At 45.3% G+C, this 20,707-nt stretch overlaps 1 protein-coding gene across 2 annotated transcripts in view; it reads left to right on the top strand.

Moving 5' to 3' along the window:
• LOC139367237 (zinc finger protein 438-like) overlaps positions 1 to 15,856 on the top strand; it is a 99,233-nt gene extending 83,377 nt beyond the window's left edge. For both annotated transcript variants that reach the window (XM_071105468.1, XM_071105467.1), the window contains exons 3-4: positions 8,523 to 10,382; positions 10,578 to 15,856. In XM_071105468.1, coding sequence (XP_070961569.1) covers positions 8,563 to 10,382; positions 10,578 to 11,175 — 2,418 coding nt within the window. In that variant the 5' untranslated portion in view covers positions 8,523 to 8,562 and the 3' untranslated portion in view covers positions 11,176 to 15,856. The remainder of the gene's footprint in view (positions 1 to 8,522; positions 10,383 to 10,577) is intronic.
• The last annotated feature ends 4,851 nt before the right edge of the window (positions 15,857 to 20,707 follow it).

The following is a 20,707-nucleotide window of genomic DNA, read 5'->3' as shown; positions in this document are numbered from 1 at the left end:
AGCCTTGTGAATGTTCACCTGTTTAAAGATCTTACATCAGCTGCAGAGATTGAGATCACACAGTCGTCCGGAACTGCTGTTGCTCTCATGCATGGCTCAATGTTGCTTGCCTTCGAAGCGAGCATAGAAGGCATTTAGTTTGTCTGGTTGGCTCGCGTCATTGGTCAGCTCGCGGCTGGGTTTCGCTTTGTAATCCGTGATAGTTTGCAAGCCCTGCCACATCCGACGTAGTAGGATTCCTAGTCCTGTACTGGCGCTTTTACTGTTTGATGACTCATTGGATGTTGTAGCAGGAATTCTTATTAGCTTGTCGAATGTCGAAGTGGGATTTCTTAAGTGTCCGGATTAGTGTCCCACTCCATGAAAGCTAAAGACTTTAGCTCAGTGAGGCTGTTGCCTGTAATCCATAGTGGTCACTGTGGGAGACGACGAGCTATCAAACAGGTCGGGATGACGTCGTCGATTCACTTACTAATGAAGCCGGTGACTGATGTGGTAAACTCCTCAATGTCTGTGCTGGCAAAACAGTCCTGTAGCTTAGCATCCGTTTCATGGGACCATTTACGTATTGAGTGCGTCACTGGTACTTCCTGTTTGAGTTTTTGTATGTAAGAAGGAGTTAGGAGGATAGTGTTATAGTCAGGTGTTATGCAGCTCTCTGTGTTTTGATAATGAACTGGCATGTGCTGTCAGATCAGTTTTATGCCAAAGTGCATGAAGAAATAATATAAAAAGCCTATTGCTGTAATTTGTTGGACACAATGATGCTGAACTGCAGTTGATGCCCGATACCTAGTGTACACTCGTATTCAGTACCATACAGATCGTAGTATAATTCAAGGCCATAGTACCACACACACTCAGAGACTGTGGACCTGGTTAGCTTGAGGAGAGTACCTTGATTATGGGGGGTGGCTGAGAACATGCCCGCTGGACATGGCTGGCTATGAAGGCTTGCCCCCGCATCCTGCCCTTATCTAGCAGAGATCCAGACCTTTAATCTGGGCTAAGACCTTGGGGAGGTTGGCCTGGCCTCCACTGGGCTGACTGCTGCTGTGCTCACCCTTCCCACTCTCCCCTCCCCCGGCACTCCATTCCAGACCCCCCTCCATCATACCAACCTCCAGCCGTGTCAAATTTGTCTCCACTCTTGTGGATTGGGGTAATCAGACCTTGGTTCCAAATATTGGGGGAAATGCCAGAGCTGAGGATGATGTTAAAACGTTTAAGTATAGCCAATTTGGAATTTATGGTCTGTATATTTTATCATTTCATTTAGTGATTCCATCAACCCCACAGGCCTTTTTGGGTTGGAGGGAGGGTTTGTATTTTGTCCTGTAGTTCATTCAATGTAATTGGAGAATCCAGTGGGTTGTGGTAGTCTTTAATAGTTGATTCTAAGATTTGTATTTGCTTATTTATATGTTTATGCTGTTTGTTATAGAGCCAATCGATGAAATGGCGCTGACAGAGAGGGCTGCCGTACTTCTAGCTCTTAGGAAACTTTGCAGTATTACGTTTTTTATAAGCATTTTGCTATACCCGCAATAACATCTGCTAAACCTGTATGTGACAAATAAGATGTATTTGTAAAAGATCCGCGAAGTGGTTTATGCATCTCTGGTTTGGATAGATAATTCTTTGTGTTGTTTGTTTAGAGTTTTCCAATTTCATGGATTTTTCAATTACATTGAGGTGATTTCTGATGTGCTGTTCCTTTTTTTCCCCCTAGTTTATTTCTGTATTGCTTTAGTGATTCATCATATGTTTTTGTTTGGATAGGTTTCTCAATTTCTTTCTTATGTTTTTGCATTTTTCATCAAACCAATTGTCATTGTTTTTAATTTTCTTAGATTTGATATGGAATCTCAGAGGGTCAAATACACTGTTTAGGTTTTCTACTGCCAAGTTTACACCTTCACAATTACAGTGAAACCTTTTGTCTAGGCTTTGATGCCTCACGATTGAGCATAGCTATGTTCAAGTAGTGGTGTCAGTGGACTGACTGAACGCTTTAAGAGACTGGGTTGATGTCAGTGATAAAGTAGTCTACAGTACTACTGCCAAGATATTAGCTATAGGTGTACCTACCATAGGAGTCCCCTCGAAGCCTACCATTGACTATATACATACCCAGCGTCCGACAGAGCTGCAGGAGTTGTGGCCCGTTTTTGTTGGTTGTGTTGTCGTAGTTGTGTCTTGGGGGGCATATGGAGGAGGGAATGCTGTCACCTCCATGTAGGTGTTTGTCCCCCTGTGTGCTGAGGGTGACTGGTTCTTGTACTAGTCTGTGGTGACCTAACATGTCCCTGAGCCTGGAAATTGTTGATCTCCCCCTCTAGGATGGAGAAGCTGTTATCGTTAAAGTATGGAGATTCTATTGGGCACACATGAGGACATTTTTCTCTGTTTAGATAATTTCCTAATTCATTTCTAGCCAGATGTAAAGTTGACTAATTTAATAGAGTGGGTTAGGTCTGCTCTGTGCCAAATTAGCATACCCTCTGAGTCTCTTCCCTGTTTTACACCTGGTAGTTTGGTGTATTGGACTGTCAGCTGTCTGTAACCTAGAGGATAACCAGTGGGTCCGTCTCCTTTATATCTGGTTTCTTGTAGGATGACAATGTGTGTATTTCCAATTTCTTGATGAAGTCTGGGTTCCTGCTCTTCAGGCCAAAGGCAGATGACCTCAGACATTGTATATTCCAGGAAGAATTAGTAAAAGCTTTGTGTTCCATAGTGTCTAGTATTGTTTTTGTGTGGTTTAGGCCCGGACCGTCACAGTAGGTGTATGTATCAGATGCTCTGCTCACCTCTTAGGTTGCAGGGTGGGGCTTGGGCGGGTGTAAGAGTGGAGATTGGGCCTGTTGCTCTGCTCACGGCCTGGGCATATGTCCTGCTGTCATGTTGAGGTCCTTGCCCCAGGGGCGGGGGGCATGGGGTGGGCAGAAGGGGCATAGGTCTGATATGGGGGGGGGGGCTATATAGGGTCTGTCTCTCTGTCCTGCTGTTTGAAGTTTCTGTTCTAACTCAATGTGAAGCACCAGGTTTCTTGATGGATTTTTAACTACAAAAAAACCTGAGAAGAAAAAGAAGCCTCCTCTCTCTTTATTCCACGGACTGAGACGAGACAAGCACAGCTCTATCTTGGGCTGTATCAGGGTTTTCGTTTGACTATCAATCCCATTGCAAAATAATGATTTGTATTTATTGATTGAAATACGTTTGCCCGTCATGCTTATCCTTCTATAGGTTAATTTGCATCCCAAAAAAATCATTAAATTGGAGCGTGTGTATTTTCATGAATCGTTAATTGTATTTATCGCATAAGCACAGCGTACAGAGACGTTTTATCACTCTGCGACTTCAGCTTCTCAGCTCATTTTGAACAGTTTGATTTTCAGGATTAAAAAGAGCAATTTTTTTCTCTCTCAAATGGTAATTGAGGCATGCCTCCCATTTGCCATTCAAGTGCATGGGCAATGGTAGGCAGGCTATCAGCGCATCACCCACCACTTTGCAATGAGAACTGAAGGCAGTATGCATTTTGAAGACATTGTTTCAAACCTGAATGTTTTACTTCACATTGAGGCATGTCTTACCTTGCTTCAAAGTAGTCTAGGCAAAATCCGACCATAGAAACGTGGAGGCTATTATTTTATAAAGACTTCCTCATATGCCATTGAAACCAGCTCTCCTGTTCTATTGGTTTTCATATCAACTTTCTTTCATCGTCCAGAAGCTGAAGGCACATCTTTAGATTTTCCTCTTTCTACTTTTCTAAAATTTTTAATCTCTGTCACATGGAAACGCTCTCCTCAGGCGTGCTGTTTAGAGTGGCGCAAATTGCATTTTGGCAAATGTTTGAAAATTATATTTTATTGACTGCTTCAATACAGGAGTTGAATGTTTAGTTAAGATGAATTACCATCATCTAAATGTGATTTCTGTCATTCTGAGCACCGTGGGTGGACGACCTAATTGGGTATATTGGTCCGGTAAATTAAAATCTTCCCGGTCACGTTATCCGGCACCCAGTTTTCCTGACGGAATCCCTGGGCTGTATCAACCATCTCAGAGTAGGATTTGGTCTAAAAGGCCAAACTGATCCTAAGTCAGCACTCTTGCTCAGAGACACTCGGCACATGCTGCCCCTGCTTACCGGCTGGGTGGAATTCTCACAACTCCATTCATTTCATTCTCCATAATATATTGTACTGTTTGTGGGACAGAGCCATGACCAGTTTGGAGCCAGACAAATTAAGGGCCCAAACCTTAATCTGAACAAAGGCCACAACAGTGGCAGTGCATGACCAATGCTCCTAGACCACAACATTGGACTTGATATGACCGTTCGTAACTGGGTTGTCATTACAACCAATCATAGGCCTAAGTTCCCACATGTAAACCAATCAGGGAGACATCAGATCAGCGGTCGGTCAGTGAATTATTTGGGCTACTGGCTGCTCTCTTTGTCTGGCTGTGTCTCAAATGACACCCTTTTCCCTAAATAGTGCACTACTTTTGAGCAGGGCTCATAGTGCTCAACATTTGACCAGGGCTCTGGTCTGGAAAAGGGTGCCATTTGGAACATCGCATATGTCTGTCTGGCTGCAGCATGACCCATTGACCGCTGGATTGTATCCATCCGATCAATCCGGCCTCTTCAGCACATTCCATTCCACACGGATGGATATGTCCGTGAACTGTCCCACCGGTCCGGCCAAAGCAATGCCCTAGACCTACCGTAACCCTGGTGACCTGACTGTTAACGTAAACACCAGACCTCACCTTTCACCTCTTGGCCTTCTGGCTGACGCTGGGAAGGCCTGGCTTGGACGGCACAGCCATAGTTTACTGGTCTCGCTCTATTTCTGACCCTCCCCCCTCCCCCTATACTGCCAGAGAAACCCGTCGTCCGTCCTCAGCCCATCCCTGACCCCTGAACCATTGTAGATTAGAGTGGCTGGCGGTTTGAAGCCTGCACCAGATTAAGTGTCTTTGTTCCTTTTGAGGCTTGGGTAAAGACTCTCTACTGGAAACGACAGAGAATATGATGTACATGTAGAAAGCTCATTAAATACAACACTAGTATATTGAGGTTAATTGAAACAGTATAGACACATTATCACATACAAAGAAATGTATTTCTGCCATATTTGTTTTACGTTTAGAGCCACACTGCTAATACTTATGTCATATGACGCTAGCCTGCCCTGTATTAATGTTGCTCTCCTCCTTGTCTGTGCCAATCAAAATGCTCTCTACTCCAATAACAACAACAATGTAGCTGTCTGATATGAGTCCAGGTTGGGAGGAGCAATCAGAAATCGTCCTATCCCCTCCTCCTCTCACCCGTTCTCCTCTCTCATCATGCTCTCTCGCTCCAGTTAACCCTACTAGTTTGCCACTGGGCCAACCCTGTGTGTCTCTGCTGCTGCTCCCTGCTGTACTTATATCATGATCATCAGTCGCAGGTGTGTTGGGGTGCCCTAATACGCTACTATACCACCACCCACAATGCAAAATACACCACCCCCTTATACACCACTGTATTACTACCCCCTTGGACTACCATACACTGGGAGAAAGGTCAATGGGTTACAGGGGTTTACTACACATTCACTACCTTTCCCTTTGTCAATCTCTTCCTATCTTTTCATTTATTTTGTTCTTGCTTGCTCTCTTTATTTCATCTGCTGTGGAGCTATAATGTGATTGACACTGGGGCCTCAACAGCGAGGCCCCTCGCCCCAGAGCAGGTCGACATGTGGCTAAAGGGGGGAGGAGTGAGGGAGGGATGTTGGCATCATCATTATGCAGATAGGAACGAACATTGAGAGGAGAATCCCTAAACAAGAGAGAGGGAAGCAGGAGGGGCCTGAAGAATGGCAGAGGAGGAGAAGGAACGAGAGAGATACATGATGGACAGAGGAGGGAGAGGGGTAGGGGGGGGGGCTGGTATTTTTTGAAGCCGCGAGGAGCAGGGTGCAAAGCAACAAATAGAAGGCAGAGGAGAGAGATGGCAGTTCTAGGATTTTGATCTTGATCTGGAATTTGTGGTTTAAATACACTCTGACTAGATGACAGGATGTAGCTAGCCTGAGGCTATAGTCTTCAACACCACTCCAGTCCTTCTCTCTGTCTCCTTCCCCACCACTGTACTTCCTGTGGCAGCCCTAGTCTGGGAGATTATCTGTTGCGTTTTACTGGAGCAGCACACCACCTCTGGAGACTAGGACTGCGTCTCAAATGGCTACTTTTGACCACGGTCCATAGGGCTCTGGTCAAAAGTAGTGCACTATATAAGGACTAGGGGGCCGTTTGGGACACACTCTAGGAGCATAGGTGCAGCTACTCCTCCTCAGTTATAACACACCAGCTGCAGTGCTACACTGCTATCAATTCTCATCAGATCAGACCACTGGACACTTAGTGTTTACTCATTTTTCTCACTCTTTTGTTTTTTTCTCTCATCATTCTGTCTTTGTTCTCACCCAGTCTTTCCCGTGAGAAGTCGTCAGTCTGACTTAAGCCGACAGCAGCCCCACACGCCGGCCTAACGCTGCCTGTGGTTGGCTGCTTGGCTTCAGCGCGGCTGCATAATACGCTCCCTCCCTTTCTTTCTTCCCTCCCTTTCCCTCTTGGGGTTCAACTGTAAACTCTGAGTTGATGGGAGGAACCTCCTGGGTAGCCTGTCAGAGCCAAACATGCGCACACACACACACACACACACACCATCCATGCCCCCTTCAAGTCTTGGGAGCATTCTAGATATCCTACCGCTGTACTCTCCTCTGTTGACTGAATGCCCAGCCAAATGGCCAAACTCACAGTTGAATTGGAATCAACTGTCCAAACAGAGAGGGAATTATTTCCAGTTGTATGGAGTTAAGATGCTGTGTGGACACTGTATAAATTATCTGCTCTCACACTGAAATACTTCCAGGTTTTGAACAATGTGGGTTTATATCCTTTTCCATTTTTCCATCAAAGTCCAGACCTGAATCCAATCGAGAATCTGTGGAAAGAACTGAAAACTGCTGTTCACAAATGCTCTCCATCCAACCTCACTGAGCTCGAGCTGCAAGGAGGAATGGGAAAAAATGTCAGTCTCTCGATGTGCAAAACTGATAGAGACATACCCCAAGCGACTTACAGCTGTAATCGCAGCAAAAGCTGGCGCTACAAAGTATTAACTTAGGGGGGCTGAATAATTTTGCACGCCCAATTTTTCAGTTTTTGATTTGTTAAAAAAGTTTGAAATATCCAATAAATGTCGTTCCACTTCATGATTGTGTCCCACTTGTTGTTGATTCTTCACAAAAAAATACAGTTTTATATCTTTATGTGTGAAGCCTGAAATGTGGCAAAAGGTCGCAAAGTTCAAGGGGGCCGAATACTTTCGCAAGGCACTGTATGTGGATATTTGCTTAGAATTTATTTTACGCTTCAACATATAGGCCTACACATGCCTACTAGAGTTGATAAAGTAGCTCAGAGGAAGTTTATGACCATTCTATACCTGTTATAAAGTAGTCAATCATTTACCCGGACTCCTCCTTACTCAACCCTTCCTAGGCTTTTTGATGTTCGACATCCAAAATGACTGTAAACTGCTGACTTTAAAGCCTAATCCCTGCTGTTGTACTGTGAAATATCATTTGTCGATATGGGGCATTAGGATTTCAGAATGTGGGGCTTTGTGAGTAAGGCTGTTTTAGCCCCACAGCTAGGCTTTACTACTGCTGGTCTAGAGAGAATGGGCAGTGATTAACAGAGGTAATACACACACACACAGAGGTAACCCCTCTTGATGTGGTGGTAAAGCTCCTGTCTGTCCTGCCCTTGGGCAGCTTTCACGCTCTACTGACTGATCCTTCCAGGAAGTACAGGGGGTACGAGGGAGGAGGGGGGTACAGGGAGCACCCCGCCGAGCCACAGCGGTAACTAGGCTGCACGATGGGCTCAAATCAAAGGGGGCACTTTGTCTGTGCCTGGGGGTAGTGTGCGTGTGGGGGGGATGTTTGTGTGTGTGTGTGTGCAGGAAGAACCACAGGATAGTAGTCTTCTTGTGGAAGCTTTAGAAATGTTCATGTCAGTGACGGCCTCGGTCTGTCTTTCATCTCAGGATGTATCCCAAATGGGCCCTGGTCAAATGTAGTGCACCCGTATAGGGATTAGGGTGCCATTTCGGATGCTACCTGTGTCTCACATCTCAGACTGTTAACCACTTTGTAACGACACCATTAAGAACACTAAGGTTAACCCTCCTGCTAAGAACATAATAGTTGGGGTCTGGGACCAAAAATATGCCAGGATATGTTGGTATCTCGATCAGTATTGTTGTTGTATTGACAAACACATGTAAACCTCTATGCCAGATGATGGCATGCAATCAGTAGGGTCTGTGGCCAAAACTTTCTACAATGTTTTGTTGGAATACTTCTTTAACTGCCCTTGTTGTTGTTGGGAATAGCTCTCGAACTTCACTGTTGTTGTTGTTGTTGTTCTGTTGACAGACTAAGACAGGTCTGGGTCTAGACCTCCATGCCAGGCTAGATGATGAAGAGCCTCCAGTTCAGAAGCATCGCCCCCAAGGCCCCAGCAGCGGTAGTTCCCTCCCCGACCGCCGTCCTGTCCTGCCAGCACCCCTCTGCCCTCCCAGAGGCAGCCTCTACAGCCGTCAGCCCTAAATCCATCCTGGTCCCGGCCCAGAACTATGCCCTGATGCAGGTGGCAGGACAGGAGGGCACCTTCTCTCTAGTGGCCCTGCCGCCCTCCGTATCCCCTCAATCTCCACAGCAACAACAGCCGCAGCAACAGACAATCCAGAAGAACCTGAAACTGCCCATCCCCAGATACCAGCCAATGAGGGCCAAGAGCACCCCGGAGAAGGTCAAATTAGCCACACCCACTGCCGTGACAAACCGGCCACAAAGGTCAATAGCGGCGGTAAAAAAGAAGTTGTCATCGCCGGAACCCAAGGAGGAGCCATCAAAACAGGTCATACTGATCGACTCCACAGCCTCCTCTGAGATCTCAGCCCTCACAGCCCTGCTCCCGGACAACGCTGTGCTCTACTCTGGATCTCCACTGGAGCAAGTAGCAGTGGTGGACACCACCATCAACCACATGTCTACTCCTGCCCCCGGCCCGGGCCCCGTCACCAGCATGCTGCAGAACCTCCAATACCCATCTGGTGGTTTTACTAAAAGCTCCCCAGTCAAACTGCCACAGGAAGAGAGCAACATTAAGGTTGGCATTAGGCCATGCCAACCCAAGCCTGTAGCCCAACAGCCCCATCCACAGCCAGCTAGTAGCAGCATCACTGTCCTCTCTCCAGCCATCTTCAGCAAAGCTGTCCAGATTATACCCTCCCCACCCAAAGGCAAGTTGCCCATCCTGCCCTACTCAAACATAAAAAGCACCCTCATACCATCCACCAAACTCAACCTCAACGCCATGTCCCCCAAGAAGGCTTTCCCCAGCCAGCCTGGCTTGCCCGGCCTTACCCCGTATCCCTCTGATCCCCAGTCCAAGACCCCAGAGACTGCCGAGGCCCTCTGTCAGAACCACATGCCAAACTCCCTGCTGCAGAGCCAGCCTCAGGCCAAGACCACTGGCACCCTGTCGCTGCTGGGAACGCTTCAGATGCAGAAACCACCGGGCAAGAAGAGGGGGAGGAAGAGGAAGACAATGGAGGATATTCTGGCCTTTGAGGCAAGGAAGAAGAGATCCTTGTCGTTCTTTCGGAGGAGGGTTCCAGATAAGCCTTCTCCTTCGGCTGTCATCTCGCAGCAGAGGGAGGTGGACATCTCTAAGAAGTACCGCAGCATCAGACCCAAGCCTCACCACATGCTGCTGATGGAGACCGTTCCCCAGCTGGTCAGCCTGCCCTCCCTCACCTCCTCTGACAGCCTGGAACCAGAGCTCCTCGTACAGCACCAACTCTCTGCCAAGGTCCTGGAGCCTGGTCCTCGCCAGCCCCAGTCAGCCTCTACCACGCTTCACCTGAGAGGGGGTAGTTCCTCTCAAAGGGTCTACCTGGGTAGTAGCCGGCCCCTCCACCACTGCCCCACCTGCAGCCGCTGCTTCCAGTTCAAACACCACTTGCAGAGCCATATGAACAGCCACACCAACAGTAGGCCTTACGTCTGTCCAGTGTGTCGTAAGGCCTATGCCCATTCCGGCTCGCTCAGCACTCACATGAAGCTGCACCACTCAGAGGGCCGACCACGCCGGACACTTCGCTGTGAGTTCTGTGAGAAGGCTTTTGGCTACGTGGGCGTGTACTTCAGCCATCTGAGGGAGGTGCATAAGGTTATCCTGACTGTGGAGCCATCCATCAGCCAACATGAAGACGACGTGCCTGTGGAGGGGTGACTACTTACATTTTCAGAATTATAAATAGTACTTACATACTGATATACTTGTCTCATCAATAGGACTCTTGACTTTTGGTCACTGTGAGTTTGATACATTTCTTAGGATATTGTTAGCTTCTCGCCAATTTTCATAAAACAACACAGTTCTTCCTTCCATCATGTCTGTCTCCATCTTGTATGTGTCTCCAGGGCGATGTCTCCAGACCAGGGGGACGAGCAGGGCCAGGAGGAGCGCGAGGACCCGGTGGAGCTCCAGATCAAGTGTGGTCGCTGTCAGGCCATCACCCCCACCTTCGCCGACATGAAGCTGCACCTGCTCTACGTGCACGGGGAGGAGGTGCAGGTGCGCCTGCGGGACGGGGCTGGCGGGCTGGGAGGGGCACTCCAAGGGGGCCGGGAGGCCGAGGACGAGCTGGTGAAACACGCCGCGCACTACTGGCGCCAGCTCAATGAGAAGAGGAACCTAGTCCGCTGTGGGAGCTGTGACGAAGAGTTCTTCTCCTTCTCCAAGCTGAAGCGTCATATCCTCGCCCACCACCAGGGGGGGACAGAGGACGGTGGGAATGGAGAGCCGACCGGCTGCTCAGCCCGGGGAGGGAGAGGGGTCCTCGGGCAGGGCTCAGTGTTTAACTGTGTGCTGTGCAGCCAGGTCCTGGACAGTAAGGAGGAGGTGATGGAGCACTGGGCGGTCCACCACCACTGTGAGGAGACCCAGGTACTCTGGGAGGCCCTCAGCTCCTACTCAGGGGACAGGGAGATGGACTTGCCCTCTCACAGCCCACATTAACATGGCACTGGACACGTTTCAGGTTGTTTCCATTGCAGTCACGTTGCACATCTCAGAAGATTGACTTTACTGATTCTTTTTAGCTTCTAATGAAGCGACGGTTCCAAACAGTGCATCAGAAGATTGTTATACCATATTAACATGGTTTCCGATGTTAAACATCTCCAGGCATTGTGAGAGCTAATAATCGGGGCAGCCTGACTGCAATAAAGACAACCTGGAACGCACCGCACTCACTGTCTGTGTCTGTCTGAGCCCATCCTGCACAGTGGGCTGCTCTCAAACACACGCAGTTATTCCATTTCTACACTATCGAGCTGACCCCAAACATACAGTAGGGACATTTTATTTTCACATGGTCCTTTGCGCCACAGTTCCAGCAACTATGGAATGGTGGATGCCTAACCTCCTAACCAGGCCAGTGCAGTGCAGTACAGTGCAGCTCAGCTCAGTAGTGTGTAAATGGTATTAGGCCGTACAGAGGTCAGTTATAGCACAGGTTAGTTTGTTTGAGAATCCTCTTGATAGATTAGTAATTATTATATGGTATTTTATGGACTGCACTGTTTTTTGTTAGTTCTGATTTTGTGTTTAGGTTTTGAGTTGTGTGTTTTAATATTTTGTTTAATAAAATGGAAAGGATAGGGTTTTTTGTATTGTGTATTTTATTTTATTTTTTAAATTTTAGATACATTATTGGCCACAGACACAGTGAAACTGTTTGTTAAATGACGTGAGTAATTTGAAAGTACTTTTTGGTTGAAAACTAATTATAGACCTTGTGTCAAACTCATTCAATGTTGGGCCTTGTGTCTGCAGGTTTTAGTTTTTTTTCCTTCAATTAAGCCCTAATTAGTGACTTTAATTAATCAAGTACACGGGAGGAGCGAAAACCCGCAGCCACTCTGCCCTCAGTGAAATGAGTACGGTAAATGGTATATGAGTACGGTACATGGTATATGTCTAGCTATTTTGACCTAGAGGAAAACCTTCTCAGTACACCAGCACCTGACTGAAACATCTGAGGCCTTCTGAAAATAGATTGAGAACCTTATTTCTGGCTAATAATCAATAAAGGACTCATAAACAGATGATATATTATTATATATATTTGTTTGTGTACTCTGTGGTAATGGGAAGGGTGATTGATTGACTACTGACAAAACTAGCTCAATTTGTTACTATTACATTAAAGACTTTACATAAATGTTGCACTAATGCTGCCAACTATTATTCAGTATAAACCTGTGGAATTGGTGCACTTGAGGTCTGTGTACAACAAAATACAACTGTCGGTATGTCTTCAAAAATATAACTTTTTATAGTGCCTTCAGAAAGTATTCATATCCCTTGACTTATTACACATTTTGTTGTTTCAGCCTGAATTCAAAATGGATTAAATATATGTTTGGAGAGCTCCTCGTCTTCATGGTGCCGCTTGCTTGGTGGTTCCCCTTGCTTAGTGGTGTTATTGACTCTGTGTGTGTATATATACTGAGATCATGTGACAGATCATGTGACACTTAGATTGCACACAGGTGGACTTTATTTAACTAATTATGTGACTTCTGAGGGTAATTGGTTGCACCAGATCTTATTTAGGGGCTTCATAGCAAAGGGGGTGAATACATACAGTTGAAGTCAGAAGTTTACATACATCTTAGCCAAATACATTTAAACTCAGTTTTTCACAATTCCTAACATTTAATCCTAGTAAAAATTCCCGGTCTTAGGTCAGTTAGGATCACCACTTTATTTTAAGAATGTGAAATGTCAGAATAATAGTAAAGTGATTTATTTCAGCTTTTATTTCTTTCATCACTTTCCCAGTGGGTCAGAAGTTTACATAGACTCAATTAGTATTTGGTACCATGGCCTTTAAATAGTTGAACTTGGTTCAAATGTTCCACAACCTTCCCACAATAAGTTGGGTGAATTTTGGCCCATTCCTCCTGACAGCTGGTGTAGGCCTCCTTGTAGGCCTCCTTGCTCACACACGCTTTTTCTGCCCTCAAAATGTATATGGAATTGAGGTCAGGGCTTTGTGATGGCCACTCCAATACCTTGACTTTGTCGTCCTTAAGAAAAATTTCCACAACTTTGGAAGTATGCTTGGGGTCATTGTCCATTTGGAAGACCCATTTGCAACCAAGCTTTAACTTCCTGACTGTTGTCTTGAGATGTTGCTTCAATATATCCACATAATTTTCATGCCTCATGATGCCATCTATTTTGTGAAGGGCACCAGACCCTCCTGCATCAAAGCACCCCCACAACATGATGCTGCCACCCCCGTGCTTCACGGTTGGGATGGTGTTCTTCGGCTTGCAAGCGTCCCCCTTTTTCCTCCAAACATAACAATTCTCCAAAAAGTACGATCTTTGTCCCCATGTGTAGTTGCAAACCGTAGTATGTCTTTGTTATGGCGGTTTTGGAGCAGTGGCTTCTTCCTTCCTGAGTGGCCTTTCAGGTTATGTCGATATAGGACTCGTTTTACTGTGGATATAGATACTTTTGTACCTGTTTACTCCAGCATCTTCACAAGGACCCTTGCTTTTGTTCTAGGATTGATTTGCACTTTTCGCACCAAAGTATATTCATCTCTAGGAGACGGAATGCGTCTCCTTCCTGAGCGTTATGACGTCTGCATGGTCCCATGGTGTTTATACTTGCGTACTATTGTTTGTACAGATGAACGTTGTGCCTCCAGGCGTTTGAAAATTGCTCGCAAGGTTGAACCAGACTTGTGGAGGTCTACAATTTTGGCTGATTTCTTTTGATTTTCTCATGATGTCAAGCAAAGAGGCACCGAGTTTGAAGGTAGGCCTTGAAATACATTCAAAGGTAGACCTCCAATGGACTCAATGAAGCTTCTAAAGCCATGACATCATTTTCTGGTATTTTCTAAGCTGTTTAAAGGCACAGTCAATTTAGTGTATGTAAACTTCTGACCCACTGGAATTGTGAAACAGTGAAATAATCTGTAAACAATTGTTTGAAAAATTACTTGTGTCATGCACAAAGTAGATGTCCTAACCGACTTGCCAAAACTATAGTTTGTTAACAAGACATTTTTGGAGTGGTTGATAAACAAGTTTTAATGACTCCAACCTAAGTGTATGTAAACTTTCAACTGACTGAATGCACGCACCACTTTTCCGTTTTTGTTTTTAATTATTTGCTATTTTTTGAAACAAGTAATTTTTTTCATTTCACGTCACCAATGTGGACTATTTTATGTTTGTCCATTACATGAAATCCAAATAAAAATAAATTTACATTACAGGTTGTAATGAAACAAAATAGGAAAAACGCCAAGGAGAGGTCAATACGTTTGCAAGGCATTGTAACTGACTTGCCTAGTTAAATAAAGGTTAAATAAAGTAATAAATAACTACAATGGTGTCGATCCATCCTCAAGTTTTCCCATATCACAGCCAATAAACTCCTTAATTGCTTTAGTCACCATTGGCCTCATGGTGAAATCCCTGAGCGGTTCCCTTCCTCTACACCCGTCCAAAGTGTAATTAATGCACTTTATGGAAATGAATATACACACCATCCGAAGTGTAATGCCCAAACGGATATTCCATTAATGCTTTCAAAAATAATGTTGAACACTTATTGCAAACAGAATCCATGCAACTTATTATGTGACTTGTTGATAAGCACATTTGTACTCCTGAACTTATTTTGGCTTGCCATAACAAATGGGTTGTATACTTATTGACTCGAGACATTTCCACTTTAAATTCTGAATTCATTTCAAAACATAATTCCACTTTGACATTATGGGGTATAAGCCGCTGACAAAACATCTCCATTTAATCAATTTTAAATTCAGGCTGTAACTCAACAAAATGTGGGAAAAGTCAAAGGGTGTGAATACTAGACTGAAGCAAACTTGTTTGTACATTTTCTTAATGCTATGATTGGTCATTGGAAACTGAGCAGAAAAGCCTGTTTTCTCTTCTGTTTGCTTCTTATGATGGGGGATGTTCAATGTTGTGTTTCTTGGTTGGGAGATTGACTTGTAGAGGGATGGTAGATGTGGTTTAAACATTTGTCAGACTGTGTAACCTTTTTCGTATGAAAAGAAATCACATGGTAAGTGAATGTACCTTGAATGTTTTAAGACCCTACCAAATTCTATATATACATATTGAATATAGACTTCTATAGTTAGATTATATATATATGTATAGCTATGTATAGATACAGTATATTGAGAATATATATTTGCATAGAATATATAGTGAATATGCTGCTTTGTTCTAATGGAGGAAACTAACTAGAAAGGAATTTGTTTATTATCGTCAAACCGGCAACTTAAGCTGAGCATAGCTCTCCTTGCTTGTGTCTGGCACAGTGTCTTGCAGCACAAACAAATCAATGGTGTGAAAGTAATCACATAGCTAATATGTCTGTTTCACAAAATGGTGACTGTCAAAACTTGGCTGAAAGTGTCTGTGGTCGTAGCTGTTAGTGAACCTGAAAACCTTACCTTTCTCAGAATGATACAAACGTATGCTTTATTGAAGATGACGAGAACTGTGTGATGATATCTAACAAGATAATAAATCAATTCATATTTATTTCCAGTAACAGTATGTTTATCCTGCTCAGGTAACTGTAGAACCAACCCTGTTGTACGTAACAATAAAGTTGGAGGATGAATCCATGCTTATGTTAGGTTTTCTATTTATTTTCCTTTTATGACTTTTACGCACGCACACACACACACAGTTGGAATGTCTGTGTGCATGCATTAGAAAAGATGCTTGGAAAGGGATTCATTGAGTGACACCGTGTGCAGTCAGCACTGAGCATTAAGGTGTTTGGGGTCTGGGTCGGAGGAGTGTGTGTGTGTGTCTGGACCACGTTAACAAGGGTTGCCAGAGGGGTTATCAAGCGCCTACATTATGCCTCAATACCTATCTGTCTGACAGAGGGCATCTTCGTACTGCAACCTCATCCAATCTCCCAATGATTGAATGAGTGTGTGTTTGGGGGGGGGGGGGGGTAATCTATACTCTTGTTTTGCCCATACAGACACACACCTCACTATCTAACTACGAAGAATCAAGTGGCTTCTTGCTACATCTCACAATCATGGAGCCTTTTTCCAGAAGACTTTCTATAGAGGTTGAGATGTAGAAGAGTAAGAGGTTGTGTGCATGAATGAGATGTGAATCAAAACAGTAATCATATGCCTCCTGATGGATTCATATTTAATGGACGGGAATGATCAAACATCCGTGAAGTTTCTCTCTGTCTACCTCTCCTGCTCTCTTTACTATTCTCCCCTTCGAAGACGAGCCAGGTGGAACTGCAATGGAAACTTGATAACATCGCAATGGATGGACCGCTTAGTTCTAGGAACCAACACTGACTTCCTCCAGAGCTGGTTTCTTCTTGGTTCTTCTAATGGAGAAAGGACATTACTCTCTCCATGAACTCGTGTGATACCTTCTCCGTTAGTGCTTTCGTCACTGCCGTGTGGATTTTTTTTAGAGGAACATGTCCTAGGTTCAAGGGTCAGAGGTGAACTCGGGTATGATTTCAGGTGCTCGGGACAAACCTGACAACATTAATTACACAGAGACCAAAGGCCTAGATTCAATCAGATCAGGCATTAACCGGTGAGAGCCGACACCCGTATCGCTGATGTTTTGCCGGTGTTGGAGGTGTGACTGTCAAATCGATGAGCAACTGTTCTTGATCATCGTCACCAATCCACATCCGTCCCACTCGTGATAGAAGTTCAGAATGAGAAAGTGTAGGCTATATAGAAATAATGACTCTCAAATTGAAAATCATTCAACTAAATCGAGGTATAGATTTAATCTCACATTCCAGTGTTCGAACTTGTAAACAAGGCTGTGTGGGATTTCTTTTTTTTACCGCCCAACTGTGATATCCAATTGGTAGTTACAATCTCGTCTCATCGCTCCCCAACTGTTCGAGAGTCATGTGTCTTGCAAAACATGACCTTCCACGCTGCTTGCTTAACCCGGAAGCTAGCCGCACCAATGTGTCAGAAGAAACACCATCCAACTGACGACCGACCGAAGTCAGCTAGCAAGCGTTCGAGCTTGGTGAGCCGAGGAAATCCCCCGGCCAAACTCTAACTTGGACGTAGCTGAGCCAATTGTGCGCTGCCCCATCGGGGTCACGGGCCGGCTGTTACGCAGCCTGGGATCGAACCAGAGGCTGTAGTGGTTCCTCAGCATTGCCTTAGACCACTGCTACACTCAGGAGGCACATGCGATTTCTCTTAATGTGACTTTGTGCAGCCAATGGCAATGTCCACTTTAGGTATAATGCCAGGAGCCGCTTGTGAATTTGACAGCTCTAATGCAGTTCCAACTTCCGAGACCGCCAAAACAACCTCTATGCGGATGTCGGCTAAAGCGGATCTGATTGAATAGAACCCCAAGGTCCAACACATACACGATACAAAACATCCACTTTCACGTCAACCCAAGTTTGAAACCGCATTGCAGCTTTACTGTGTAACACTGTCAGTGTTACAACTCAAAATGCTATTAACCCCAATCTACAGACTGTCGCTATCGCCATGGTGAGAGCAGATAAAAAGGAAAGCTCTATAACGCTGTTGGATGCATATTTCTCTTTAATCAGAGTTAACATGTACCACAGCCGTCACACTGACTACCTCGTGTCCCCCACCTCACAGGAGAGCAGCCTCTCATGGGGGAGATCGGTAGGGGGTAAGATCAAAGACATAACTTTCCCTCCCATTCCTAACGGGATCAGTCAGATAGAGTTTACACACACACACACACACACACACACCACTAGAGGTACAAGGGGTATGCCTGTTCTTGCTACAATGCCTCAAAGCACCCCTTTCAGAAAAGAGAACATGAACTCTGTTTTCAGAAAGTAATGTTGCTCTCTGTGGTGCCCTATTTTGATGTCTCAATTTTAGCACCAACCAGTTGAGTTGGTCTCAGTAGTAAGCTTGGTTAAAAATTGAGAAGTGGTAATGTGACTCCCTAAACACTACCCAGGGGGTCCTGGTCTAGCAAAGCTGACCTCACTATGGGAGCAGAGGGACCGATTTATGGGCTAGTAAAATATGACCCGTACTGACCACAGATATCCTGGCCAACACTAAGGTAGAGGGGTCAAACCTGGGGAAAACACCCAACTCTTGAACTGGACAACCGTTCCGTCAACTATTCCTTTTACGCTCTCTCGCTCAAGATCACGGTTTATATAACGGTGGATTATTGCCCTCACATTTGTCTCAAAACGTAATATCTGTGACACACCCATGTGGACGAGCAACGGCTTGGATTTTTGATCGTCTCTGTCATTGATTATCCAACCCAGGTCTTTGGTTTCTTGAAAAGAGGTCTCATAACTGTACGTGTACCTCATACACACTGTAAAACAGAGATCACATACATTTACGAAGGCCACTGAGGTAACATTTTCCCTCTGCTCTCCCCCACTGCTCTACCCTGCTCTGGGCTGCTCTACCCTGCTCTGGGCTGCTCTACCCTGCTCTGGACTGCTCTACCCTGCTCTGGGCTGCTCTACCCTGCTCTGGGCTGCTCTACCCTGCTCTGGGCTGCTCTGGGCTGCTCTGGGCTGCTCTACCCTGCTCTGGGCTGCTCTGCTCCCGCTTGGTCTTGTCATGTTTCAAATCTGTCCGGCTCGCTCCTCTCCACACCGTCCCATATTACCCAGCTAATGAGCAGCAGGAGATACCAGGTAAATAATAGATGACGGGTGAAAGGCTGGAGAGAGCGAGAGCAATGGGAAGGCTGGATGGAGAGACAGATGAATGGGGAGGGGAGAGACAGAGAGAGAGACAGAGAGAGAGATGTAGAGAGGGATGGTGTGAGAGGCTGGTGAGAAAGAAATCAGTCTACCCAGTGTCTAAATGGAGAAAGAGAGAGATGAACACTGGAGGTACATTTAGACCAGTACAGTAGACACTAGTCCTCATCCTGTATGGGGGACACATTACCCCCCTATTGATGGATTGGATGTAAATGAATGAACAGCAAGTGCACACACACACATGCGTGCACGCACGCACACACACTGCCTATTCCATGTCACCGAAATAGGAATCCACCAATCCACTAAGGGAATCTCAGTGTACTCTGATCCAGATGGTCAAACTCCTAGTGCAACATAAGTACACACACACACAGTCAGTTTAGGTGCCGTTCACCCCAGAGGGACTTCAACCATCTGCTCAGGGTCCTCAGAGTGAGACACATAACTCAATCTTAACCCTGATCTGGCACTCACTTAACAGAGGGACTACAATGAGGCTACACAATGGACTACACAGGGGCTACACAATGGACTACACCGGGGCTACACGAGATTACACAGCGGCTATACAAGGGGCTACATGGGAAAAGTTTATATTTCTGTCCAGCGCCATTCCTCCCTCCCTAGCTGTCCCTTTTCAGTCTCTCGACCACCATTTGTCCGGCTGTATTGAAAGCAGAGGTGACAGAGAGCATGTTTCCCAAGTCAGAGTCAAAAGCGCTCGGGGGGCTCTACGGAGATAACAGGATGCTAATGTCTCTCTGCCTTTAGGGAATAATGTATGCCTGAGTGGTAACCTACATTTACAGAGCAATCTTATAAATAAGGTTAATGAAATGAGCCTGCAGGAGGATGAAGGAACGGACGCGCACACACACACACACACACACACACACACACACACACACACACACACACACACACACACACACACACACACACACACACACACACACACACACACAGAGTTCTGTCTGCAATGGCACAAAACTAACAAGGTTAGCGAATAGCCATGTTTACCCAGATATGGGTGCATCTGAATCAGTAATATATTTATTAAGGTAGCTACTGTATGGTTGGAGGGGTGTCCCTCTGCCCATCTTCACAATGAATTCAGAAAGTCTTTCTACTTTCGACTTTTTCAAAAATGTATCGCTTTTTTTCCCTCCTCGTTAATCTACACACAATACCCCATAAAGACAAAGCAATAACAGGTTTTTAGAAATGTTTGCACATTCATTTGAAAACTGAAATATCACAGTTACATAAGAATAGTATTCAGACCATTTACCTTTGGCAGCCTTGGGTATGACCTGTATTCGGGGAGTTTCTCCCATTCTTCTCTGCAGATCCTCTCAAGCTCTGTCAGGTTGGAAGGGGACCTTCAGTGCTGCAGAAGTTGTTTGGTACCCTTCCACAGTTCTGTGCCTCGACACAATCCTTTCTCGGAAGTCTACTGACAATTCCTTCGACCTCATGACTTGGTTTTTGCTCTGACGTGCACTGTCAACTGTGGGACCTTACGTGTGCCTTACCAAATCATGTCCAATCAATTGAATTTACCACAGGTGGACTCCAATCAAGTTGTAGAAACATCTCAATAGTGATCAATGGAAACAGGATCCACCTGAGCTCAATTACAAGTCTCATAGCAAAGGGTCTGAATACTTATGTAAATAAGGTATTTCTGTTTAAAGCTTTTAATACCTTT

Source organism: Oncorhynchus clarkii, chromosome 15 (assembly GCF_045791955.1).
Source record: "Oncorhynchus clarkii lewisi isolate Uvic-CL-2024 chromosome 15, UVic_Ocla_1.0, whole genome shotgun sequence".
Classification (NCBI taxonomy): Eukaryota; Metazoa; Chordata; class Actinopteri; order Salmoniformes; family Salmonidae; genus Oncorhynchus; species Oncorhynchus clarkii.
The sequence above is the reverse complement of the archived record's forward strand: the minus strand, read 5'-3'. Positions and strand labels throughout refer to the sequence as shown.